The sequence below is a fragment of the Balaenoptera acutorostrata genome, chromosome 15 (genome assembly GCF_949987535.1).
Source record: "Balaenoptera acutorostrata chromosome 15, mBalAcu1.1, whole genome shotgun sequence".
NCBI classification, from domain to species: Eukaryota; Metazoa; Chordata; class Mammalia; order Artiodactyla; family Balaenopteridae; genus Balaenoptera; species Balaenoptera acutorostrata.
The window spans coordinates 38,191,233-38,216,479 of NC_080078.1; the positions used below are offsets into that span (position 1 = coordinate 38,191,233).

The 25,247-nt window shown below is 55.5% G+C and overlaps 2 protein-coding genes across 4 annotated transcripts; one reads left to right on the forward strand and one right to left on the reverse strand.

The window, feature by feature from the left end:
• NPW (neuropeptide W) lies at positions 1-12,215 on the reverse strand. Its single transcript, XM_057529697.1, is given in 5 exon segments — positions 1-104; positions 340-847; positions 850-898; positions 3,699-3,801; positions 12,091-12,215. Coding segments are annotated over 5 exon segments (870 nt in total). The 3' UTR covers positions 1-19.
• On the forward strand, positions 12,130-23,943 carry ZNF598 (zinc finger protein 598, E3 ubiquitin ligase). Of its 3 annotated transcripts, none has more exons than XM_057530033.1 (12): positions 12,130-12,432; positions 17,563-17,675; positions 18,369-18,558; positions 18,831-19,042; positions 19,122-19,339; positions 19,844-19,961; positions 20,569-20,771; positions 20,976-21,060; positions 21,168-21,946; positions 22,470-22,620; positions 22,736-22,880; positions 22,969-23,943. In XM_057530033.1, exons 1-12 carry the CDS (start codon positions 12,214-12,216, stop codon positions 23,320-23,322), a joined length of 2,787 nt encoding a protein of 928 aa, XP_057386016.1. In that variant the 5' UTR covers positions 12,130-12,213; the 3' UTR covers positions 23,323-23,943. The 3 variants fall into 3 exon arrangements, with proteins under 3 accessions (XP_057386016.1, XP_057386017.1, XP_057386018.1); XM_057530034.1 differs by having other exon boundaries at positions 19,844-19,952; XM_057530035.1 differs by having other exon boundaries at positions 18,369-18,498.
• The last annotated feature ends 1,304 nt before the right edge of the window (positions 23,944-25,247 follow it).

Here is a 25,247-nt window from a genome sequence, read left to right on the forward strand (position 1 = left end):
GCGCGGGCAGGGGCTGCGATCAGAACGGCTCTGGGGAGAGGCGGGGGCTGGCGACGGCGGTTCCCTGCGCAGACCATGACTGAGCAGGAGACACTCCGAAGGCTCTGGAAAGAACAGAGAGGACTGTGGGAAGAGGGTTGTGCGACCTCCACTACCGCTACCCCGACTCCCCAGGCTGGAAGAGTAGGGACTGCCCCAGGAAAGCCTTCCTCTACTGGGAGTCGGGGATGGAAAGGTTGTAGGGTGCCCTGTGGGCAGGCAGACGTGCGCTCCGGTCTCAGATCTCCCGAGACACCCTCGTCCGCTGCTGTCCCCGTTCCCCTACCTCTCCCCGCGTACCTGGCCTGCTCTTCAGAGGTCAAGGAGTAGGATCCCAGCCGCAGCTCCGGTTGGGGCGCGGACTTCGGGGCGCGCGGGCTGCGAGGCGCACTCACCGGGAGCCCTGCGCGGGAGCTTCTGCGTCGCACCTCCCACAGTTTCTGAACTCCGGAGGGAAGCAACACAGCATCGCGGGCGGCGGGCCCCCCAGAGACGGTGCTTCTGGCAGATGGCCCCTGGGGGGAGACGCCCAGGCCGAAGCCGTCCCAGGCAAGGGACCCGGCAGCCGGGCGCAGTGCGCGGCGCCACACGTAGGGCGAGCGGCGCAGCCCCATTAGCAGACCCGCGGCGCGGCCCACCGTGTGGTAGCGGGGACTCGCCACGTGCTTGTACCAGGCGGCGGCGGGCAGCGGCAGCAGCAGCAGCAGCAACAGCAATGCGATCAGCCAGCGGCTCGCAGTGGGCCCCCGCCCGGGGCTCTGCACCCCCGTGCCCCGCGCCAGGGTGCTCACGTTGACCGCCGCCCGGAGGGCGGACCAGAAACTGGCTCAGTCGGGTCTGGGCGCGCCGTGTCGGGAAGCTGGAGTGCGGGAGCCTACAAGCTAGGAGTTGGTGCGGGTGGGTCCAGCTATAACTGCTCGGTGGCCCCGCCCCTGCTCGCCCCCGCGATACCTGAGGGGCTCCCCAAGGGTAGGGGGAGGGATGAAGTGAGAGGAGGAGCCCAGGCTGCGGGGCGGGGACGTGTGTTACTGAAGCACCCTCGCTGAGTGGGCCTCTAGGTAGAATTCATCTTGACGCTCTGCTGGGGGCTCCCCTGCTCCTCTCTCTTAGCCCCCTCTGCCTCTTCCCCCCAAAGAGAGGAACTTCCAGGCATAGGGATGGGGGGACAGGATGTTCCCTGAGTCAGAGCTCTTGCAGCTGGGGGCACAAGCAGAACAAAGACAGGGAGGCCGGCAGAGCCCTACTGGGGTAAAGCAGGAGAGCTGATTGGTGGGGACCCTCTGCACCACTCAAGACCCCTCTGTGTGTGTACCCCCTGGAGGGCTGTTCCCTGTCCTCACCTAACACAGCTATCAAATCTGTTCCCAGACCCATTCCTCTCCTCCCTAACCCCTAGCTTCTCCCCAACAACCCACTTCCCAGCTGCAGCTGGATGGATGCTTGCAACTGCAAGTTTGGCTGCATCAAACCCTCTCTGAGACAGTGGTTAGGTTAGGCTCCCAGAATAAAGAGTCAGCCCCTCATACTGCCTGGGAAGGATAAGCTCTGCAGTCTTCCAGCCTCCTCTTTGGTTATGATCCCCCCCAAAACCACTTTCTCTGGCCAGGGCAGTCTCAATTCATTTGCCATACCCAACAACCCATGAGTTTGCCCACCTCTGTGCTTCTGTGCCTGGGGCATCCCATCCTTTTCAATCTGGCAAACTCCTACTCATCCTTCAGGATCTTGCTTAAATAGGCCTTCTCTGAATAGTCTCCCAGAGTATCCCTCTGTGCCTGCCTGGGCTTAATAGCCCCCTTCCAGAGGGCAGGGCCTGACCCATTCTTGCCTGAGTCCTAAACCAGGGAGGATGCAGCCCTCAAAATAATCACACCTCACCCCAACCCCCAGCAACCACACCACTCACGGGGCACCTTCTAGATCACAGACACCAGGGATCCTGAAATATCTTATTTTGATCTCCAAACAATGCCACATGGTGGGACAATTATTGATTCCATCTACCAATGAAGAAACTAAGGCATGGGGAAAATTAACTTGTTCCAGGTCACCTGTTGGGTAAGCACTAGGGGGAGTGGGGCCCAACCTAGACCCCCAGCCTGAGAGTTCCAGTTTGGGGACCCCAGCTGCAGTGCTCAATGGAAACCTCCCATCCCCCTCCGCCTGTCTCTTCAGCAAAAAGGAGGGGTGATCCCGGGGGCATGGGGGAACACAGTCTGAGTCCGTCCTTCCTCTCAGACCTGCATGTTGGAAGAGGAACAGAGAGACTGAGGGGTGCCGAGGACGGTGTCTGCTTCTGAGGCATGAGGGGCAGAGAGATTCTGGTGATCCCCTGGGGAGGTCTAGAAGCAGCAGCAGCAGCTCTCCCCACAAAGGCCCTGCAGAGCTGCTGAGAAATGTGTCCTGGAGCCCAGTGACCCAGGCTTGATGGTGGTGGGTGTGGGGGGAGGGGTAAGTGCCTCAACCTCTTCTGCCTCAGTTTCCTCATTTGTAAACTGGGGATAATCCTGGTCAGCTTGCTGTGAGTATTAAAAATCCAGGCTGGGACTTCCCTAGTGGTGCAGTGATTAAGAATCCACCTGCCGGGCTTCCCTGGTGGCGCAGTGGTTGAGAATCTGCCTGCCAATGCAGGGGACACGGGTTCGAGCCCTGGTCTGGGAAGATCCCACATGCCGCGGAGCAACTGGGCCCGTGAGCCACAATTACTGAGCCTGCGCGTCTGGAGCCTGTGCTCCACAACAAGAGAGGCCGCGATAGTGAGAGGCCTGCGCACTGCGATGAAGAGTAGCCCCCGCTTGCCACAACTGGAGAAAGCCCTCGCACAGAAACGAAGACCCAACACAGCTATAAATTAAAAATAAATAAATAAATAAATAAATTAAAAAAAAAAAAGAATCCACCTGCCAATGCAGGGGACACGGGTTTGATCTCTGGTCCGGGAAAATCCCACATGCCGCAGAGCAACTGAGCCCGTGCCCCACAACTACTGGGCCTGCGCTCTAGAGCCTGTGAGCCACAACTACTGAAGCCTGGGCACCTAGAGCCCGTGCTCTGCAACGAGAGAAACCACCGCAATGAGAAGCCCCCGCACCACAACCCCCCACTCGCCAACTAGAGAAAGCCTGCACTCAGCAACAAAGACCCAACACAGCCGAAAATAAAAATATAATAAAATAAATTTTTTTAAAAAAGGAAAAGAAATCCAGGCTGGGGGACTTCCCTGGTGGTCCAGTGCGTAAGACTCCACGCTCCCAATACAGGGGGCCTAGATTCAATCCCTGATCGGGGAACTAGATCCCACATGCATGCCACAACTAATAAGTCCGCATGCGAAACTAAGACCTGGCGCAGCCTAAATAAATAAATAAATAAATATTAAAAAAAAAAAATCCAGGCTGGGTCTTGACATCTTGACACTGTGCCTGGCACACAGTAGGCGCTCTATAAATGGCGTGGCTACCATCTAATTGCTGTTGCTATTCTAGCAGCTGCCTAGTCCCCTAAACTGTCAGAGAAATCCCTTTGATGGAGGGGTGACAGCGCTGGGACCAGGCAGGGAGGGGGTACAGAGGAAGCCACCTGTGCACCTGGAGGGGCCTGGAGGACCGCAGGGACCAGTGGGCCGAGTGGAAAGCTGCCCCCTCCCACCTCTACCTCACTCTCCTGGGGCCCCTCCACCTTGAGAGCTGCCTGGAGTGCTTGGTGGGCGGGCAGTGTGGCACAAGCGGGCTGCCAGGGTCCCCTGGCGCTGCCGCCCCCTCCCTAATAAGGGGATGCAGGGGACTGCAGCCCGGGCAGACAGGGAGCTTCTGCAGGGAGAACGTCATCGATATGAAATCTGATCAATCATGGCCTATGCTGTAATGAACGTTTCTGCGCAGTTGGAAAATTTAAGAGAACTACAATTAGCAGCATGATAAATCTGAAAACGCAATGTTGAGCAAAGAAAAAAATGCTCTGCACAATGATACGTTCGGTGTCTGAAGTTTAAATACCGGCAATCCCTCCTGCTTGTTTATGACTTCGAACCAGAGGGAGTGAAAATGTCAGGGTGCAGGTGAAGGATGAAGGCCACATTGGGACAGAGCAGGGCGGCTGCCTGTCAGCTGGAGGTGTACGGAAGGCAGGCAGGGAGGGAGCCCAGGGCTGGGTAAGGGAGAAAAGCACAGAACAACTTGATGGTCCCTGGTGGCTCCTAGTTTGGGGTGCTCAGGAAGAGGGGCTCTGTGCCCTACCCAGCCCTGACCCCAGGGCTCCAGGGACAAATGTCTCTGCCAGCTCTCCCCCACCCAGGACTCTGGAGCCAAAAGTCTATTGCCAGAGGAGGTAGTGGCCCTAATGGTCCATGAGAGCTGCCTTGTCTTTCTGGGGCTCACCACTCCTTTCATCCACACACAGCCCCTTCTAGAAGCTGACTGATCATGGCTTCTGACTGTTTGCACACCACCTCCCCTGACACTGGACTAAGCCCTCCGGAGACTGGGACCACGTCTGCCTCGTACTCACGGCCCCCATCCCAGGCACAGAGCCTGGCTGCCAACAGGAACCCCATCCTAATGACACAGTAAATGAGGAAATCTCTCCATTTTGTCATTTTAAAAGTTATTATGTTTTATAATACCAAGGTCATATACGTTATAAGTCAAATGCTAGTGTAAGGGACAAAATAAAGCTGTCTCTATTCCACCCTTTCACATCCCCATCCTGCCCTCCAGGGGCAACTACTTCCAACTCTTTCAGCTATTTTTCCTAGTATTTGCCTCCATATTTTGAAATCATAAACTTAACTGCTACTCTAAAAATTGGTGGTCTTTTTAAGGAGGTATAAGATACTTTGAGTAAAGTGTGCACATCTTAACAATTGCATGTGTTACATATGCCTACACTTGTGTGCCCACAGCCCAGATCAAGGTAGAAAAGATTTCAGCTCGCTAGGGGGCTCCTTTACCCCACCGCCTAGCCAGAAGCCCCAGAATAACTCATCTATCACCTTGGATAAGAATTTTCTCAACCTCAGCATGGTTGGCATTTGTGAGGCTGTCCTGGGCACGGTAGGATGTTGAGCAGCATCCCTGGCCTTTACTCATTTGTGCAGGCAGCAAAATAGCCCCTCCCCAAAGATATCTATGCTCTAATCCCTGGAACCTGTGAATATTTACTTAACATGGTAAAGGGGAATTAAAGTTGCAGATAAAATTGAGGATGCTAATCCACTGAATTTAATATAAGCAAAGCATCCTGAATTATCCAGGTGAGCCCAATGTAATCTCAAGGGTTCTTTAGCGTGGAGGAGGGAGGAAGAGTCAGAGAAGGAATGGTGACAATGGAAACAGAGGGTGAAGTGATGTGCTTTGGAGAAGGAGGAAGGGCCACAAGCCATGGGATGCAGGCTCCCCCTAGAAGGTGGAAAAGTCAAGGAAATGGATTCTCCTCTAGAGCCTCCAGGAGGAATGCAGCCCACTTGCACCTTGATTTTATCCCAATGAGACCCATTTTGAATTCCTGAATTCCAGAACTGTAATATAATGAATTTGGGTTGTTTTAAGCCACTGTGTTTGTGGTAATTTTTTACAGCAACAATAGGAAACTAATGCATCAGTAGATGTCAGTAACAATTCCACCCCACTGTGACAACCAAAAATGTCTCCAGACGTTTCCACGTCTCCTTGAGGCCAAAATCACTTCCAATTGAGAACCACTAACTGAGATTACAAACTGCCGTTTTTAAATTTACCTTTTTTTTAGGCATCAAATGGCTTCCTCCTCATTTATTAAATTTACTTATTTATTTTTGGCTATGTTGGGTCTTCATTGCTGCGTGCAGGCTTTCTCTAGTTGCAGCAAGCAGGGGCTACTCTTCATTGTGGTGTGCGGGCTTCTCATTGCGGTGGCTTCTCTTGGTTGTGGAGCATGGGCTCTAGGTGCGTGGGCTCAGTAGTTGTGGCTCACAGGCTCTAGAGCACAGCCTCAGTAGTTGTGGCACAGGGGCTTAGTTGCTCCGCAGCATGTGGGATCTTCCCGGACCAGGGCTCGAACCTGTGTCCCCTGCATTGGCAGGCGGATTCTTAACCACTGCGCCACCAGGGAAGTCCCATGACTTTCTCCTAATTTAGATGAAGCTTTGGCTCTCTCCCACCCCAGTCACCTCATTTCTCATCTCTCCATCCTCCCAATATGATTTTATCATAATTTTTGGTTGACACTAGTCAGCATTTATATTATTCTGACCATGTAAATATTACTCTTTGCTGAGCCAAGTAGTGTACCATAATTACATTTTTTTCTTGTTGATAGCTGTCTTATTATTTTTCTTTCCTTGTTTTTCTATATTCTTAGTTTGTTATTTCCCCCCAAATGCTCAAAGGAGCTCCAAGCTCCTTGCAATAAATTTTCCTGATTCTCAAGCACACAAGGAGATCACCCACCATCAGTTCCTTATTTACTCTGGAAATCTCCCTCTGGGAGCCCTTGGCCTCCTGCTCCAATCTGGACATCCACTCTCTAAGCCTCTGCACAGGCATCATTTGAATGGGGACATGGGAGCTAAATACTTTGTCCTTTTTATGTTGATGGCTTTATGCGTTGATGGAAAGTTTTTCTAGGTGTATAATTTGTGGATGGAAATCATATTTCTTCAGAAATTGGAGAGAATTTCTAGCTTCCAGTGTCCCAGGATTGTAAGTCTGATTCTCAATCCATCATACAGGTTTTTCTCCCTCCTTATCCCCTCCCTCCTGAAGCTCTCAGGTCCTTTGCTTTATCTGTAGTACTCTGGTATTCCATGATGATGTCCCTCACTGAGGGTCTTTTTTACTTGCTTGGGCCCTTTCAATGTGGAGACTCATGTCCTTCAGCTCTGGCATATCTTGCCTTATTGGCTCTTTGATAATTTGCACCTCTCCATTTTCTCTGTTCTCTCTGAAATTCCTATTAGTTAGATACTACACTGTCTGGATTCAGACTTCTGTCTTCTTATTTTCTCTGTTTTCTATCTAGTTGTCTTGTTCTGCTTGCTGAGAGACTTCCTCAACTTTATCTTCCCACTTTGCTCTTGAACTTTTAGTTGTTGTTAGTTTTGTTTTGTTGGCCGCGCCATGTGGCATGTGAGGTCTTAGTTCCCCGACCAGGGATCGAACCCATGCCCCCTGCATTGGGAGTGCAGTGTCTTAACCCCTGGACCGCCGGGGAAGTCCCTGTTGTTATGTTTGTTTGTTTTTTAATTTATTTATTTTTGGCTGTGTTGGGTCTTCGTTTCTGTGCGAGGGCTTTCCCTAGCTGCGGCAAGCGGGGGCCACTCTTCATCGCGGTGCACGGGCCTCTCACTGTCGCGGCCTCTCGTTGCGGAGCACAGACTCCAGACGCGCAGGCTCAGTAGTTGTGGCGCACGGGCTTAGTTGCTCCGCGGCATATGGGATCCTCCCAGACCAGGGCTCGAACCCGTGTCCCCTGCACTGGCAGGCAGACTCTCAACCACTGTGCCACCAGAGAAGCCCATGTTGTTATGTTTTTAATTTTTAATTTCTAAGGGCTCTTTCTTGTTCTCTGTTTTGTGGTTGTTATGGTTGTTCAAGGCATCTTAGTCTCATTTCATGGAAGGAATATCTTTCTTGTGAATAGCATATATATATATATATATATATATATATATATATACATATACATATATATGTATATATATATACATATATATATGTATATATATATATATATATATATATATATATATATATATATATGTTTATGATCTGTCTAAAATTTCCTTCTGATCTCTGGGTCTGCTTGTTTTCATCCCTGTATCACACACCACAGGCTTTCCTCATGAGTCTGGAGATCGTTGGTTGCCTGTCCACAGTTGTGAGTGAGACCCTACAACACTGGTTGGCTGCTCCTGTTTTTGGGGGGCGTGGCTTGCTGAGTGTGGGCTTCACTGTAGGGCAGCTGGACAGCAGGACAGCTTTTCTTTTTTTGACTTAAAACATTAGGTGTTTATTTTTCTCAAGTAACAAGTCTTGAAGATATTAAAACATTTTCCCTTCAGCGTTATCACATATCTTCTAAGGGATAATGAATGAATAAAGGATTTCTCACAGTCATTGTATAACTTAGATTTCTTCCATATATGCATTACTTAGAGGCTTTCTCACATTCTTCACAATCAGTTCTTTTCACTTAGCATTTGGTTGTATGTCTTAAAGATTGAGAGTTCACTGAAAGCTACTTTACATGGATATCATTAAAAGGGAGTTTACTGAGCATGAGTTCTCTCATGACACCAAAGGGGTAAGGATTTACTGAAACCTTGCCCGCAGACACTGCATTTATACGGTTTTTCTCCAGTATGTATTCTTTTGTGTGCAATGAGATTACACTTTACACTAAAGGATTTTCCACATTGATTACACTCATAGGGTTCCTCTCCCATGTGAGTTCTCATGTGTATTTTAAGGGACACATGCCTGCTAAAAGCTTGTCCACACTCACTGCACTTAAAAGGTTTCTTGTCCCTGGTATGGATTTTCATAGGCCTCCTATGAGATAAGAGACCAAGGAATGTTTTCCCACATTCCTTACATTCATGTTTCATTTTCATGTGAATTTTCTTGTGTAAAATGAGGAAAGATTTCACTCTGAAGGCTTTTCCACATTGATTACATGTAAAGGTTTTTTCTCCAGTGTGAATTCTCACATGTTCTTTAAGGCATGAACGATCCCTGAAGGCTTTCCCACAGTCATTGCACTTACAGGGTTTCTCTCCAGTATGAATTTTCTTGTGTGTGATAAGGTTGGAGCTCAGCCTAAAAGCTTTTCCACATTGATCACACTTGTAAGGTTTCTCTCCAGTATGTATCCGCAGGTGTATCTTAATAGATGACTTACTACTTAGAGCTTTACCACAATGGCTACATTCAATGGATTTCTCTCCATTGTGGATTCCCTTATGTCTTTTAAAATATGGGAGGATACTGAAGGTTTTCCCACAATCATTGCACGTATAGGGTTTCTCTCCAGTATGTGTTATCTGGGTATGGTAAGCCTAGAGCTTCTACTGAAGGTTTTGCTGCATTGATCACATTTGTAGGCTTTTTCTCTTGAATGAGTCCCTGAATGTTGTCTGAGAAGTGAGCTATCTTGGAAGGTTTTTCCACAGTCATGGCATTCATAGGGCTTCTCTCCGGTATGAATTCTCTTGTGATGTGTAAGGTAAGAGCTTGAGCTATAGGCTTTCCCACACTGATCACACTTAAATGGTTTTTCTCCAGTGTAGGTTCTCATGTGCAACTTAATGGATGAATGGCTCTGTAATACTTTACCACACTGATTACACTCAAAAGGTTTCTCTCTAATGTGAGTTTTTTCATCCTTCTTAAGGTGTGAGATTGAATTTAAGACTTTCCCCCAGTCACTGCATTCATAGGATGTCTCTTCTGTATGTTGTCTCTTATGCCCAGCTAAGTTAGAACTCTTGAGGAAGGCATTTTCATCTTTTTTACATTCATAAGATTTTTCCCGAGGAAGAATTCCCTCAGGTGGCTTAAGATGTGAAGAATCTCTAAGGACTTTTGCAGAGTCAAGGTATCGATGGAGTTTCTTGCTAGGGTAAATTTTATTCTGAGTAATGCTAGATTTCACACGCAAGGCTTCAACAATTTCACTGCATTGAATGGGATTGCCTCCAAGAGTTTGTTCCTTCTTGCCATTGAGTGTATATTTCTCCAAAATACCTTATTTTTGCTGTGGTTGTTTGGCTTTAAGGAGAATCAGCTCATCTGAACAGGTATCTTGGTGAATTCTTCTCTCTACTGTCTCCATTTCATCTTCCTGCTCCATCTGGGTGATGAGAGGAGGTTTGCTGAGTTGATGTCTCAGTGAAACCAAGTTTCTATAGTTCTCCAGCATCACATCTCTGTACAGTTGTCTCTGAGATGAATTCAGCAATGCCCACTCCTCCTGGGTGAAGTCCATGGCCACATCCTCAAAGGTTATTGAGTTTTGTAACGCAGAGTGGAAGTTTTCCATCTCTGTGATCCTCTCATCGGCACAGGAAGGGTCTAGGACAAGCAGAGTACATAGATTGGACAGATGTGGGGCTGCCATTTTGCAAGTTGGTAAGTAGTAAATATGCTCAGACAGCAACCAGGAGAACAAGGATGCTCCTCTTATTGCTTCTATGATCCACTCCAGGCAGGGCTTGAAAGACACAGAAATCCACAGGTCAGCGAGGTAAGAGCTTGGGCCAGGCTGATGTTCACATACTTCTCAGCTACAGCAAGCTTTCTGTCTGAGGACAGCTTTTCATTCCCTTATGGGGTATGAATATCTTTTTTCTGAGCTGGTGAGTTTCCTTAGTGGAAAATCCTCCAGTCTCCTGCTGAGGGTGAGTTGGAGGTGGATTGGGCCCAGGCCCCCAGACAATGCATGGACTTCCATGCAGTCCTGTTTTCAGTCCCACCTTCAGTGAAACTTCTCACCGGGGTTCCCCCAAAGGTCTTAAGGATGCTTTGTAAAATGAGTCACCCTCCACCCTCTTTCTGTCTTTCCACAATTTGCTTACATCTTACTGCTTGCTCCTCTCCTCTTCTTTGTGCTCATGGAAAGATAGTCTTTCATCCCTTTACTGTCCTTTCAGTGGGGTTTTGTGAGGGTGAGATGACACCTGCATGTGGCCAATCCACCAGGTTTAATTGGTGTGATGATCCCTGTTTTGCAAATGGAGGAAGCTAAAGGCTCAGTGAGCTGACCAAGGTCACCAGCAAATAAGTAGTCGAACTGGGGTTTCCAGCCCCCCTTTTAAAAAAATTCTTATTTCTTTTGGCTGCACAGCATGCAGGATTTTAATCCCCTGACCAGGGATCAAACCCGTGTCCCCTGCAGTGGAAGGGCATAGTCTTTTTTTCTTAATTTATTTATTTCATTAATTTATTTTTGGCTGCGTTGGGTCTTCGTTGCTGCGCACGGGCTTTCTCTAGCTGTGGCGAGCGGGGGCTACTCTTTGTTGCGGTGCGCGGGCTTCTCATTGCTGTGGCTTCTCTTGTTGCAGAGCACGGGCTCTAGGCGCACGGGCTTCAGTAGTTGTGGCACATGGGCTCAGTAGTTGTGGCTCGCAGGCTCTAGAGCGCAGGCTCAGTAGTTGTGGCGCACGGGCTTAGTTGCTCCGCAGCATGTGGGATCTTCCCGGACCAGGGCTCGAACCCGTGTCCCCTGCATTGGCAGGCAGATTCTCAACCACTGAGCCACCAGGGAAGCCCAAGGGCATAGTCTTAACCACTGGTCAGCCAGGGAAGTCCTCCAGCCCATTTCTGATTCTAAAGTCCAAGCTCATCTGCCCACAACACACCGCCTCTTTTCTAGAAGGGTTCAGATCCGGACTAGCCTCCTGTGATAGCAGAAGGGAGGTCCTGAGTGTGCCTGGCCCCCAAGGGTAGTGAGGAGGCCCCCCAACAGCTGCAGAGACCCAAAGTCCCAGGATTCACAACCGTCCAATCAGCAAACCTGCCCTGATGTTTCTCTGCGTCAAGCCTCCGGGCTCAGCTGGGTGGGCCCAGCCATGAAGAGGACAGGTTCTCTACCCGCCTTACTATCGGGACTGGGGGAGACTGCTCCTAGTTCAGAGACTGATGTTACCACGTGTTGTCTTTTCTGATAGGGATTGTGTTTGTGTGTGCGCAAGCGCGTGTGTGTGCCCGACGACCACGCCCGTGTGTGTCCCAAATACAAAAGATCTGGGTTGGAAAGAGATTTTGGGCTCCTAATAGGGTTGCAATATTTAGCAAATAAAAATACAGGACTTCTAGTTAAATTTGAATTTCAGATGAAAAACGAATAACACTTTAGTATAAGTATGACCCATCAATATTTGGAGCATTAAACATTTTGCTCTGGGAGGAGAGAGCTGGCCCAAGACGAGGGTCGGAGGAGAGGGGGGGGCCCGACGCCCGCAGCCCGGCGCCGAACCTGTGGCTGACCTCCAACCCGCCCGCTCTGCCTAGAGCGCCCGGTGCCGGTGGCGACGCTCTAGCCGGCGCCTCGCTGAGGCGGAAGTCGTGAGCTCACTTCCGCCAGGTGGGGCTGTTGCTGGGCGGGGCGGTGACGTCGCCCAGGAAGGGGCGGGCCCGCTGGGAACCAGTCGGTCCCGCGCCCAGCCGCGCCGGCCGGGAGGGGGCCGGATCGCGGACCATGGCGGCGACGGCGGGCCCGGAGGGAAGGCGCGCGGCCCTGGAGGCGGCGGTGGCGGCACCTGAGCGGGGCGGCGGGAGCTGCGTGCTGTGCTGCGGGGACCTGGAGGCCACGGCGCTGGGCCGCTGCGACCACCCGGTGTGCTACCGCTGCTCCACCAAGATGCGGGTGCTGTGCGAGCAGCGCTACTGCGCCGTGTGCCGCGAGGAGCTGCGCCAGGTGAGCTGCGCCGGCAGGGCCGCGTGTCGGGGCAACTGGGCGGGAGCAGGGGCGTGGCCGGGCGGGACGGCTGGGCACCCGGCGGCCGGAAGGGGACTTTGCCTTCCTGGTGTCCGGCTGCAGGCCTAGTGGCGCCGGCTTCCAAAAGAGAGGCCTGGCGGGGCCACCCGGGGCGGGGTCCCCATCGTGGGGCCGACTGTGGGGCGTGTGGGGGCGGGAGGCAGGAGGTGGCCGAGCTGATTTGAAGAGGCAGCGGTCCTTGTGGGGACAGAGTCTGGGGGCTTTCCTCCTGAGCCCCGGGAATTCCTGCCGGGCCACAGGAAGGGCATAATCAGACCAGGAGCTCCTAGACCTGCTCGTCTTTGGGAGACTATTCATCAGGGGTCTCCATTCCGGTGGAGGCAACAGGGAAAGTGGGCACCTTCCTGTCTGTCCTGGAAGCAGAGGGTCAATCTGGGCTTTTCCAGCCTAGCTGTGTTTCTGGGCCTTTCTGGGTGACGCTGAGCAAACTCCTGAGAATGGCATTTCCATCTATTAAGTGATGGTTGTACTCACCATCACCACCAGAGGGGAAGGCAGAACTACTGAGGTCTCCTCAGGGTGCTTAGTGGGTGGGGATAAAAGTGTTACGAAGTTTTCTTCCTCCTTGCCCGTTCCACCTGGTGGCGGGTTGGGGGGGGGGGCTCAGCTCCAGAATGGAGGAGAGGGAGTTTCTGATTGTCCAGACTTAGAAGCCCTAGTGAGGTCAGAGGGCACCACGGAGCTTTCTCCCACCCTCCCCACAATGCCAGCTGCTGGCTGGGAGCACCTAGCTGGAGCTCCCTTGGTTTGCTGTGCTTTGAGATATGTTTGCTTCCAAAGTTGTGAAGTTCCCCTGGTTTGTTCATGGAAAGCTTGGGCTGGTGACATCTGCCAGGGAATCTGACTTTCTTTTTCCTAGAAGTGATGCAGAAACGACATCCTTTCTTCACTTTCTTTTTTTAAAGTAGACTTTTATGTTAAAGGAGTCAAGAAAATGCTGTAATCCCATGAGCACTCTGTGGGCACCCACTCTGTGCCCTCTCCGAAAAAGACACTTGGAGATGCTGTCAGTCTATAATGGGGTGGACAGAGATGCACCCGGACCTGGGAGGGATCTGGGGTGCAGAAGCAGTTGGGGAAACCTTGGGTCTGTGACTTAGTCAGAAGGCGCCTCCCAACTTCACCAGAGCCTGCCTTGCCTTCCAGTCTTGCATAACATGATGTAACTCTTGAATGGCCAGGTTTCCCAGCACACCTGTAGCTTCCTTCCAGGCAGGCAGGCAGGCAGGCAGGCACGTGCAGCGGAGGCCCCGGCCCTGGGCACTGCAGGTCTCACTGAGGAAGTAAGCAGACAACTATATATGGGTGCTGTAGCTAGCATCTGGCCTCTCTCATACCTTGTGGGTCCCACACCCTCCAAGGGCTCTATGGCAAGGGTGTGTGGACATGAGCTTTCAGCTGGCTCCAGCTGGGGTGTGGTTTGGCATCAGGTGCCCTGGCCGAGCCTGGCCTTCCTCTCAGGCCTGCTCGTAGTTGCTAGGCAGCAGGAGGGTGTTCTGGGAAGTTTAGGAAGATGATGCTCCTCTCTATTCATCCTGTTTCCCTCTCACTCTTGAACTCTGAACGCTCCCGTATCCCTTCTGTTCCCTTGCTGAGTCCTGCACTGTCCTCTGAATACGTCCTGTGTCCCATGCCTGCTCGGAAATCCCACAGCAGCCCCTAACCTCTGAACCCTGCCTCTCCTCTGTCTCTTTTATGGGACAAGGTCTTCGTAAAACATTGGGAGAAAAGTGTGCCAAAATGCTTTTTGGGACAGGCCAGCTCCGTTTGCTGGTTAATTCCTACATCTTGAACTGGTGCCTCCCTGTGCCGGCCTGGGTGAGGAGCCAGATCAGTTAGATTGCCCGGCACTTTCTCAGGGTGGAGGCCGAGGCAGGCTCCCAGCTGATGGGCAGCAGCAGCACTGGCCTTCAGGGCACGCTGGCTGAGACTGTTGTCAAGTCCTGGGTTCCTGTCTTCCCTGGTCGTATCTTTCCCACAGGCCACTTGCTTCTAAAAGACAATTGTTGTCTTACTTTCCACCTTGCTCTGATCCCCGGTGATGTCGAAGAGGCTTGATGGGGCTGCTGTACAAAGTGGGATGTGTCTGAGCTAGGAGGGGCCACCTGGTACAGCCCCACTGCCCCATTTCATAGGTAGGAATTGGGAGGGGAAGCTGAAGGCAGGTCAGGAGGCAGGACCTGCTGACTCAGGTTATGTACTTCTGTTGTCCCTGCCCCCTCTCCACCAACCTGGTCCTGGCCTGCCTCCTCTGAGAGGACCTGCTTGTCCACATCTGGCTCCTTGGGTCCCTATACTCTCCCCGTCCAGCCGCTCTCACACTGGTCATTGCTGACACCCATCCCCGTCCTCTCACGCACTCATTCTCTGTGAGTGCTTGCTGCACGCTGGGAGTGGGGAGCAGCAAGGCCCCAGGCAGAAACCCCTGTGGTGGGGGAGTCCGAGGGGACTTTCGCCCCCATCTGCCTCTCCTCAGGACCTGATCATCTTGGGGTCCACCCAGAGGCACCCTTGCCCCGTTAGTCATTTACTACCTGGCCCACCCAGGGGCTGCCCAGGACGGTCCCTCCTCAAGTATCTAGGCCTGGCCTATACCTCTGTCCTTGGACCCATGATCCCCTCCCATCAGGGTGACCACCAGAGCGGGTGGGTCTTGGGCCACACTGGTTGGATCCCTAGTGGGTTCCTGCCCATCCCTGGTCAGGCCACCACACCCTCTCCCGCCTCCATCCATGCAGTTTTGTGTCTCGCCTCCCCCTCTGCCGAGGGCAGGGACACTGGCCATTCCAGGTTGCACTGCCATCCCATTGTCTGGTGCAGGCCTGGGGGGCCCAGTCCTGGTCCCAGCCTGTCTGTGAGGGGCAGTTAGCATTTCCCCATCCCACCCCCCAGCTCCAAACCTCCTCACTCTCATTCTCAAACGAACACTTTCCTTTCCCAAGCCTCTTCTGTGGTTCCAATCTCTTCCTGAGCCAACCCAGTGTCCCCCTTCTGGCGTGGCTCAGGTGTGCCCAGCCTGGGCTGCCCTACCAGACTGCTCGGGAGGAACATCCCACCCAAGCTGACTGTCACTCAGTCCACGGCAAGGGTGCTCACAGCCCAAGGAGAGACACCACCTGTGGTGGATCAGAGCAGACCTCTGAAAGGAGGGTGCCAGGGTGATGGGGTGGGTGGGGGGTGGGGCTGGGGGGCGGGGCCCCTCCCGGCACAGGTTTCTCTGGGAGGGAAATTGTTCCTCTGCTGAGTCTGTCGAGCTTGGATGCTTGTTGGCAGTTTTGGGGCTCCCCTCGAGGCTGGGGATATGGGCATCGAGTCCCAGTGGTTAGTTCCTCATGCTCTGTGCTCCTCCAGCAGCATCCTGAGTGGTTCATGGCCCTGCGCCTGCAGGCGCCTATCCCCAGGCAGGAACTGGGGTCTGTGCTGGAAAGGCACCCTTGGGAGTGGTTGGAAGGCAGGGCTGGATGTGGGCTTGTGCTAGAAGGGCAGATCCCATGAGAAGAGGCCAGTGGAAGGCTCGGGGACCTTCCCCATGTCCCTTCGGGACCTGCGGAGAAAACCGGGGCAGAGGGTGTGGAGGGTGACCCTTTGGAGGCAGAGCCAAGACCTCCCTGTGAAGATGGGTCACAGGGTGCAGCTGGGATGAGGTGCGCTCAGCGTGTGGCGGGGGCAGGGGTGGGCAGCCACGTTCATCCTGTCCAGCTTTGCCAGACATGGTGACAAGGGGAAGAAAGGCCTGTTGGGGTGCTGCCCATCCCCCCCACCCTGCTCTGACCCTCCAGAATGGCTGTGGCTGGACCATGATGCTTCCCTTGGGCTCCTGTGGGGGCGGGTGGGGGGCAGGCTTGGTTGTTAGCCTGCTCTCCACACCCCCAAGCATGTCCTCACAAGTAGAGGCTGAGCTCCCCATCTCCTTCCCCAGAGCCCCCAGGGAACCAGTTTTAACCACCCTGCTGTTGGGGATGGTGTAACCACCCACTCTCCCCAGCCAGTCCTACGCTTTCCCAAGTTCATGGCCACCCTGGTCCCAGACATCCTCCCTGACTGGGCCTAAACCTAACAGGGGTGATCTTGATGTGGCCTTTGCCAAGGAAAGGCTGTCCCCCCGGGTGTGCTGGTAAGGACTCTGAGCTGAGGCTAGTGGCCAGCTCCAGGCTGGGGGACAGTGGTGGATCGGAAAGGGGCACGGAGAGGAGGAGATGGGCCAGTGTGGTCTTGAAGCAAGGCAGAGGGGGCAGAGAGAAAGGGGCTCCCTGCCCTGGAGGGAGCAGTGCCCTTGTTGACTCAGAGGGTAGGCCTGAGCCTGTGTGGGGGCCCTGGGGGCCAGGCTGGGGGCATTGGGACAGGGGTCTGGTCATCGTCCAGTGCCAGGGTCTGTGGAGAGGCAGAGCAGGCTGCCGGGCCAGGCCCAGCAGGCTTTACCTGAGAGAGCTGGAGACCCCTGAGAAGTGGCCAGGCACACTAGCTCCTCTGTTTGGCACCCCCAGACAGCCCAGTTAACAGGCAGGAAGCTGGCCAAGAACGGGTGGGGGCCATGACCAAGTCCTGTGGGGGAACCCTTCTCCCCCTTTGCCATCATGGAAGCATCATGGGTGCGTGGAGGGTAGCCAGGCCTTGACACATGCAATCTGGCCTGGTAGCATTCACTGTTTCCTTAGCTGCTCCTTGGACTGTGTCTCTCCTTTCCCCTGGTGAAAGTCATCCTGTGCCCAATACCCATGTGATTAAGCCCTGGTTTGCCTGGCTGTCTAATCCCTGTCTCTGCCCCTGGGGCGGCCTCTGTCTCTCTGGCAGGTGCCAGTTTGTCTGTGGATGAGTGTGGAGCCAGCTGCCCCCTGGTGGCGAGGCCAGCCGCTGCGTCTCTGTCCTGGCAACCCTAGGTGGGCGGGCTGTGGGTGGGGAGAGGGGCCCGGGCTGGGCCAGGCTGGCAGAGGGTGCTTCCTGCTGGGACCTGCCTCAAGCCTCCCAGGAGGGGCCCTGAGTGCCTCCCTTTCTCCTCAGCCTGATGCGTCCATGGTCCGGCTCACCAGTCTCTTTTGCTTTCGGTTTCAGGTGGTCTTTGGGAAGAAGCTTCCTACCTTTGCCACAATCCCTATCCATCAGCTTCAGCATGAGAAGAAGTATGACATCTACTTTGCTGATGGAAAAGTGTTTGCCTTGTACAGGTGAGAGGGGAATTCTCAGCCTGGGTTGCTGAGGGTCTGTGGGATGCTTTGTGGCGGGGACGGACGCATCTTCGTCACCTCCTCTGCTCCTCACATCCCTCAGCGGCGAGGGGGCACTGGTATGATGCAGATGTCAGGGCCAAGTGGCTGGTTTCTATCATTGGTTTTCTCTACTGTAACGGGGGATGCTCACAGTCCCCCTTCTGGGGTGGTGGTAAAGAGGGGGCAGTGGGCGACAAGGGGTGAATTCAGGGAAGGCACACAGCCCTGCTTTCTGGGGCTCTTTGAGGTGGTCGGGAGCTCCTGCAAATCAAGCTCTTAGCCTATGGCGGAAAAACCTCATAAAGGGGTACAGTTGTCTTGGGGGTGGTCCTCATCTTCCAGGTGAGGGGGCAGGCCCCTGTGTGGGCTCAGTCATCATGTCCATCTGATGCAGGGGTCAGTCTCCTGGATCGTGGACCCAGCCCCACCCTGTGGCCTTGTTCAGCTCAGGCCCTGGGCCCAGCACCACCTGGCTCAGTGGTCAGAGTGCTGAAATGCACGGGGGCGCAGTAGCGTCCATCCTCCTGGCTCCCGCTTCCAGTGCGTCTGTAGGGGCGTTGGGTGAGGGGCCGCGGGGAGGTTCTAGTGCCCCTCTGGACAGTGATGCTGAGTGCCCTCGGGGGGGACTGATGGCTCTCGATGTCTCCCTAGGCAGCTACTGCAGCACGAGTGCCCACGGTGTCCTGAGCTGCCGCCTTTCGGCCTCTTTGGGGACCTGGAGCAGCATATGCGGAAGCAACATGAGCTATTCTGCTGCAAGCTGTGCCTCAAACACCTCAAGGTGAACCCTACCCCACGGCACCTGCCTGGGGATCGGGCATTCAGGGAGCACCTGGTGGAGGTGGGTAGAGGCCAGGCCCAGTAGAGGCTGGCACAGGGTGCTCGGCCAGACAGCTGTGAGCGGCTTTTTGCTGCCTCTGGCCCTGGACAGGCCAGATCCCCAGGGTTCCCCAGCATCCCCAGCTCTCCTGCCTCACAGAGCCTGCCAGGCTGCTGGTGTCTGGGGCTCTGGGGCAGAACTGATGCCACAGGGTCCCCTGCATTGTCGGGCCGTGGGAAGGGGCGGGAGGCCTGGGAGCCCCCACCCCATTCCCAGCCCCCCATTCCCTGCAGATCTTCACATACGAGCGCAAGTGGTACTCGCGCAAGGACCTGGCTCGGCACCGCATGCAGGGGGACCCCGATGACACGTCGCACCGTGGGCACCCGCTCTGCAAGTTCTGTGACGAGCGCTACCTGGATAACGACGAGCTGCTCAAGCACCTGCGTCGCGACCACTACTTCTGCCACTTCTGCGACTCAGATGGGGCCCAGGACTACTACAGGTGGGAGTGGGCGCACGGCAACCTTGGGACGCCCAAGCGGGCTGGGCGAGGGCCCCTGCTGACACCCGGTTCCCGGCAGCGACTACGCGTATCTGCGTGAGCACTTCCGAGAAAAGCACTTTCTGTGCGAGGAGGGTCGCTGCAGCACCGAGCAGTTCACCCACGCGTTCCGCACGGAGATCGACCTCAAGGCCCACAGGACGGCCTGCCACAGCCGGAGCCGCGCCGAGGCCCGCCAGAACCGCCAGATCGACCTGCAGTTCAGCTACACGCCGCGGCACTTGCGCCGGAACGAGGGTGAGCGGGGCCCCCAAGGCAGGGCTCACATCGCGGAGCCCTGCTCTGGAGGCCTCAGACCCAGGTCCTGATCCGACCCCTCACGTATGAGTGGGGACAAGGGACAAGCCTGTTGAGCCTGTGTCCCCCCAGCCCATTGAGGAGCCCCAAGCACCTGAGCACGTTGGGACAGGGAGCTCTTCACTGGCTCCTGAAGGGTCTCAGATCTGCTGTTCTGGGGTCCCCGGGACTCTTCCCCAGGTCAGGAGGATTACTGAGTGCCCACTGTGTGTAGGTCCCTCCTGGGACTGTGGGGCCAGCAGGCCCAGGCCCCTCTCCCAGCCTAGTTCTTGCTCTGACCTGGTGCCTAGGCTAGAGGCCCAGGACCACTGTGAACCCTGAGAGGTGTCTGTGCCCATCCCCCAGGTTCAGGCGCTACGGTGGGTGGGGAGGCCTCTGCTGTCTAAGCCGGAGCACCTGCCTTGGTCTGGCCTGGGCCTGTGACGGGCTGTGTGCTGGCTGCAGGGGTCGTTGGTGGCGAGGACTACGAGGAGTTGGACAGGTACAACCGCCAGGGCCGCACGGGCCGGGCCAGCGGTCGCGGAGCCCAGCAGAGCCGCCGAGGAAGCTGGAGGTACAAGAGGTGGGAGGATTTGCGTGCCGCCAGGACTTAGTTCCCCTGGCACCACCCCTGCGGCGGTGGCAGCAGCCAACAGCTGGGCTGGGGATAGGCACCGCTGTCAGGGGACTTTGGCTTTCTGGCCTCTGGTGTCCTGGGCATGGCAACAAGGTCTACTCGGTGTCCTCAGTGAGGTTTCCTTCACTTTCCCCTAGTTTTAGCCAGAGACACCAGGACCCTGCAGATTGGGGTGGTGAGGGGGGTCCTGGGTCACTGGGGGTTCAGTGCAGTTGTGCCGTGAAGCCCCAGCATGGCAGGCACGCACTCAGGCTGGGCTGCCCCCGATGGCCGGGCTGGATCGAGGCATCTGTGGACCCCAAATGCTACTCCAGAGAATAGGGCCGGGTGTTGCCCAGGGAGCCGAAGCTTGAGGCTGGCAGGCGGATGGTCCAGCTCCCTCCACAGCGCCCTCTCCTGGCCAGGGAGGCTGGGCTGGCACCGGTTCTGCTGGCTCCTGGTGGGCAGCCTCCTGGTGTCCAGGCTTCCCAGGGCAAGGCCCCTCCCCAGCCCCTCGTCCTGCACGTCACTGTAGTCCTGGGCCTTGCCCAGCCTGAAGTCATCCCCATCCCAGGGAAGAAGAGGACCGTGAATTGGCAGCTGCCATCCGGGCCTCGGTGGCCGCGCAGCAGCAGCAGCAGCAGCAGCAGCAGGACACACGCAGGAATGAGGACCAGGAGGAGGGCAGCAGGCCCAGGAAGGAGGAGGCAGGTGCGCGGGGTCCTGAGGAGCCCCGGGGCCCCCGGCGCCCGCCCCGGACTCAAGGTGAAGGCCCAGGTGAGCGGGCTTCCCTGTAGGCAACTCTACTCTGGCGCGGGAGGTGGGAGGTGGGCTCCTGACCAGCATGGCGGTGCCCGGACTGGCAGGGCCTCCACCCACAAGGCCAGTGAGAACCCATGTGCTCTCCAGTCACCCGACAGGGTCTGATCCTGCCCTTCAGCGTTGGTCAGCCCTGACCTAGGGTTCTTTTGTGTCTTGTAGGCTCCAAGGAAGCCTCAATAAATGGTCCTGTGAGCCAAGAGGCCTTGCCAGCAACTGGCTTGGCTGCAGCAGCCACATTCCCAAGGTACATGTGTGCACGAACCGGGGCTCCTATGTAAGGTGGGTGGAGGGTGGGTGCCGGGCAGGCCAGGGCCTGGCAGGCCACTGACCCCTCTCCCCTTCTCGGCACAGTGCTCTCCCGCCCCCCACTTCAAAGCTCAAGGACGAAGACTTCCCCAGTCTCTGTGCCTCCACTTCTTCCCCCTGCTCTGCAGCAGCTGCCCTGGGCCCCATGGGGCTGGCGCTGGCCTACTCTGTCCCCGCCAGGGGCAGGAGCACCTTCCAGGAGGAGGACTTTCCTGCCCTGGTGTCCTCTGCCTCCAAGCCCAGCACTGCCCCCACCAGCCTCATCTCTGCCTGGAACAGCAGTGGCAGCAAGAAGGTGGCGCATCCCGCCCCAGGGGCCCAGTCTGCCAGCGGGGGAAGCCAGCCCTCCAGGAAGGCTGGGAAGGGGGGTAAGGGTGGTAAAAAGAGCGGACTGCCCCGCACGGAGGAGGAGGAGGAGGAGGATGGCCGCTCCGGCCTCACCACCCAGGAGCTGCGGAGTGTGTCCACGACAGTCGCTGTCTCTTCCCTGCTGGCCGTGGCCTCCACCCAGACCTTCACCAAGGTCGGCAAGAAGAAGAAGGTGGGCTCCGAGAAGTCGGGTGCCTCATCTCCCCCGCCACTGCCCCCTGACAAAGATGGGCCCCCCGGGGCTGAGCAGGCCCCCGCGGCCCCCACTGGCAGAGCTGAGGGGTCAGCTGCTGTCATCGTCAACGGACACACAGAGGGGCTCGTCCCAGCTCGGAGCGCCCCCAAGGAACCCCCTGGGCTCCCGAGGCCCCTGGGGCCCCTCCCCTGCCCCACGCTCCAGGAAGACTTCCCAGCGCTCTGCGGCCCCTGCCCGCCCAGGATGCCCCCGCCCCCAGGTATGTGTGCCTGGCTCAGGCCTGCTTTTGGGCATTGGGAAGGAGCCAGGTTTTTGAGTCAGGCTGGAGCCCCTGGGCCCAAGAGGAGCATAGCTGGAGGTTGTGCAGGTGCAGGTGGGGAGAGATGAGCCTGTGCAGTGGTTTCCAGCTGCCTTGGAAACCTGGCGGCCAAGTCTGGTTGCAGGCTCCATGTCTGTGAGCGGCGTGACTTTGGTCTGCCACGTAACTTCTCTGCATCCTTTTCCTCCCAGTAAATCAGGGCACTCCTAGCCCCCTCTTGAGATGAAGGCAAATGAGTTAACTTAGGCCAGCATTCGCCACTAGGGAGCACAGCATGCATGCCGGCTTTTGGCATCATCAGGCCCTGGGCCTGCTTTGCGGGGGAGGTGCGGTTGTGGACAAAGCCTGATCCTGACCCTGGTGAGCTGGGCAGCTTATGGGAAGTGGGGGACCAAGGCTTGTCTGCCTGGCCAGCGAGGGTCACGTCCTGAGATCTTCCTGTGTGCCCCCCCATCCTCCACAGGCTTCAACACCGTGGTGCTCCTGAAGGGCGCTCCGCCTCCACCTCCACCGGGTCTGGTGCCCCCCGTCAGCAAGCCACCCCCCGGCTTCTCTGGCCTTCTGCCTAGCCCCCACCCAGCCTGTGTCCCCAGCACTACGACCACCACGAAAGCGTAAGTGTGGGTGGGCCACCTGGCCTCATGCCCCTGTGGGGAGAGTGCCCTCACCTTGGGCCACTCCAAAGGCTGAAGCCTCCACCTCCTCCCCATGTCCCGATTCCAAACCCAGGCCAACACCCGTGCCACGGGCCTACCTGGTCCCCGAGAACTTCCGGGAAAGGAACCTGCAGCTCATCCAGTCCATCAAGGACTTCCTGCAGAGCGACGAGGCCTGCTTCAGCAAGTTCAAGAGCCACTCGGGACAGTTCAGACAGGTCAGGCAGGCGGGGGTGTGGGGGCCAGCCCGGCCACCTGGGGCCCAGGCCTGGGCCGGGTGTGACTGGGTCTGGCTCTGGGTGGCAGGGCGTGATCTCCGCAGCCCAGTATTACAAGAGCTGCCGGGACCTGCTGGGGGAGAACTTCCAGAAGATCTTCAACGAGCTGCTGGTGCTCCTGCCCGACACGGCCAAGCAGCAGGAGCTGCTGTCTGCACACACAGACTTTCGAGGCCGTGAGAGGCCTCCCAGCACCAAGGCCAAGAAGAACAAGAAGAGCGCATGGCAGGCCAGCACCCAGCAGGCGGGCCTGGACTGCTGCGTGTGCCCCACCTGCCAGCAGGTGCTTGCGCACGGCGATGTCAACAGCCACCAGGCGCTGCACGCTGCCCGGGACGACGACTTCCCCTCCTTGCAGGCCATTGCCAGGATCCTCACGTAGCTCCGGACGTAGCTCCTGCCAGCGCAGGCAGGAGCCGCCACACCCATGAGCCTCCTTTCTCCCTCTTCCTCCCTCTGAGCTGCCAGGCAGCCAGGTGAGGCCCTGGTGAGGCCACCCGCTCAGGCCCCTCAGCTGGCCAGCCTGCCAGGGATCACCAGGAAGGCCCGCCCCACCCTGTCAGCACACCGTCATGCAGGAGTCCATCTGGTTTTCTCCTGGGAACTGGAGAAAGACCCCTGCCTCAGCAGCAGGCTAGTCTGGGTTTACATTCTTGTGCTTTTGGAAGGTGCCAGGGAGGGAAGGGCTGGGATGCCAGGACCTGTGTGTGCTGTCAGAGCCGGTGGCCACAGTGGCCCGATCTGGGACCGCCTAAGCCCGAGGGCTGCGGCACTGTGGTCCCTGAGCTGTGGGGCCACGGGTGCTGGAGTCAGATGTTGAGTGTGTTGTGTAAACAGTTGGCTGTTTCGTTATTCAAGAACGTTCAGGATTAAAAGCAGACACGAAATTGTGCTACTTGAAGTTGAATCTTTTTATGAGACTAGCTGAAACTGGGATCTCAAATTGCCTCTGACCTTTTATAAGACAGTTTATCTTCAAATAAATTTATTTTGCAATAATGCACATAGCTGAGCTTCTCTGCCTTCCGGGGTCACCCCACTCAGAGTTGTCAGACACTACAGCTCAGGTGGTCACCAGTGAGTGCTGGGGTGGGGAAGACCTGTGGGGAGAGCTGGGCAGCTGGGCTTGCTCACAGGAAGAAGCAGCCAACCCTAGGCTCCAGTCCTGGAGGTCGAGCACTGCCCAAGCCTTCCAGGAGTAGAGACAGCCATGCTTGACCTACACTGTGTACCCAGTAAAACTATTCTTCCAGAACCTGGGAGTCACACAGACTCGAGGTTTCAATCCATAGACCAGTGAAGGAGCTACTAAAGATCAACAAGAACAATTTAGAAACAGTGCAGGGCATATCTGAAATACTGAAAGAAAATAATTTGTACTTAATTATTTGGATCCAGTATTTTGAAAAGGAACCAGACACCCAGTGAACTCTCCCCTTTCTGCCACAAACACATATAAATAGTAGGAAAAAAGGTCTAAACACATAGCTACATCCAAATAAGGCAACATCCTTAGATGAAAAGAAACGGAGATGTCTTTCTAAAAGAAGCAGAAGGGGGTACCCCAGGTGATGAAGGGGACGTGGCCTGCAGTGGGGCCAGGCCAGAGCCACGTGGCTGCATGGGCACTGCCTATCTGAAGCCGAGGGCCTGCCTGCCTGTGCCTGAGACTGGAGCAAGTTCCTGGGTGATGGCCATGCTCGGAGCCCACTAAGAGACAGAGCCTTCACCCTCTTCACTTTCCATGGGACTGCCTAGAGGCCACCTGCATTCCCCACCACACCGGAGAAGCCCCTCATAGCTGATGCCCTCTTTGCAGACCTGAGCACAAACAACACCCTCAAAGAGTAACCTGGAAGATGAGCTATCTCATTAACAATATTGAAAATACCGATTCTTAAGCAAGAACCATAACAATACCAGGCAACACTTAGCAGTGTTTGCTGTGTGACAAGCACTGCTCTGAGCTTTTTACACACACACACACACACACACACACACAGGTTTACGTTAACCCTTCCCGCACCTTTGATGACAAGAACTACTAACTATTTTCCTTTTCCGGAAGGGGAGCCTGAGGCATAGACAAGCTGAGAGACTTGCCCAGAAAGACCAAGCCTGAACACGGCCAAGCCAGCATTCCAGCTCCAGCTCTTACCTGCTTTATTCAACCAGAATGTTGTTAACCAATAAGAAGTCAGAAATGAAAAAGTAACTGAGATAAGAATCCCAATAGATGAATTCAAAAGTAAACAAGACCAAGCTGGGGAAATCTCCAAAGGGGAGTTGGCCAGGCAATGTGGCTCT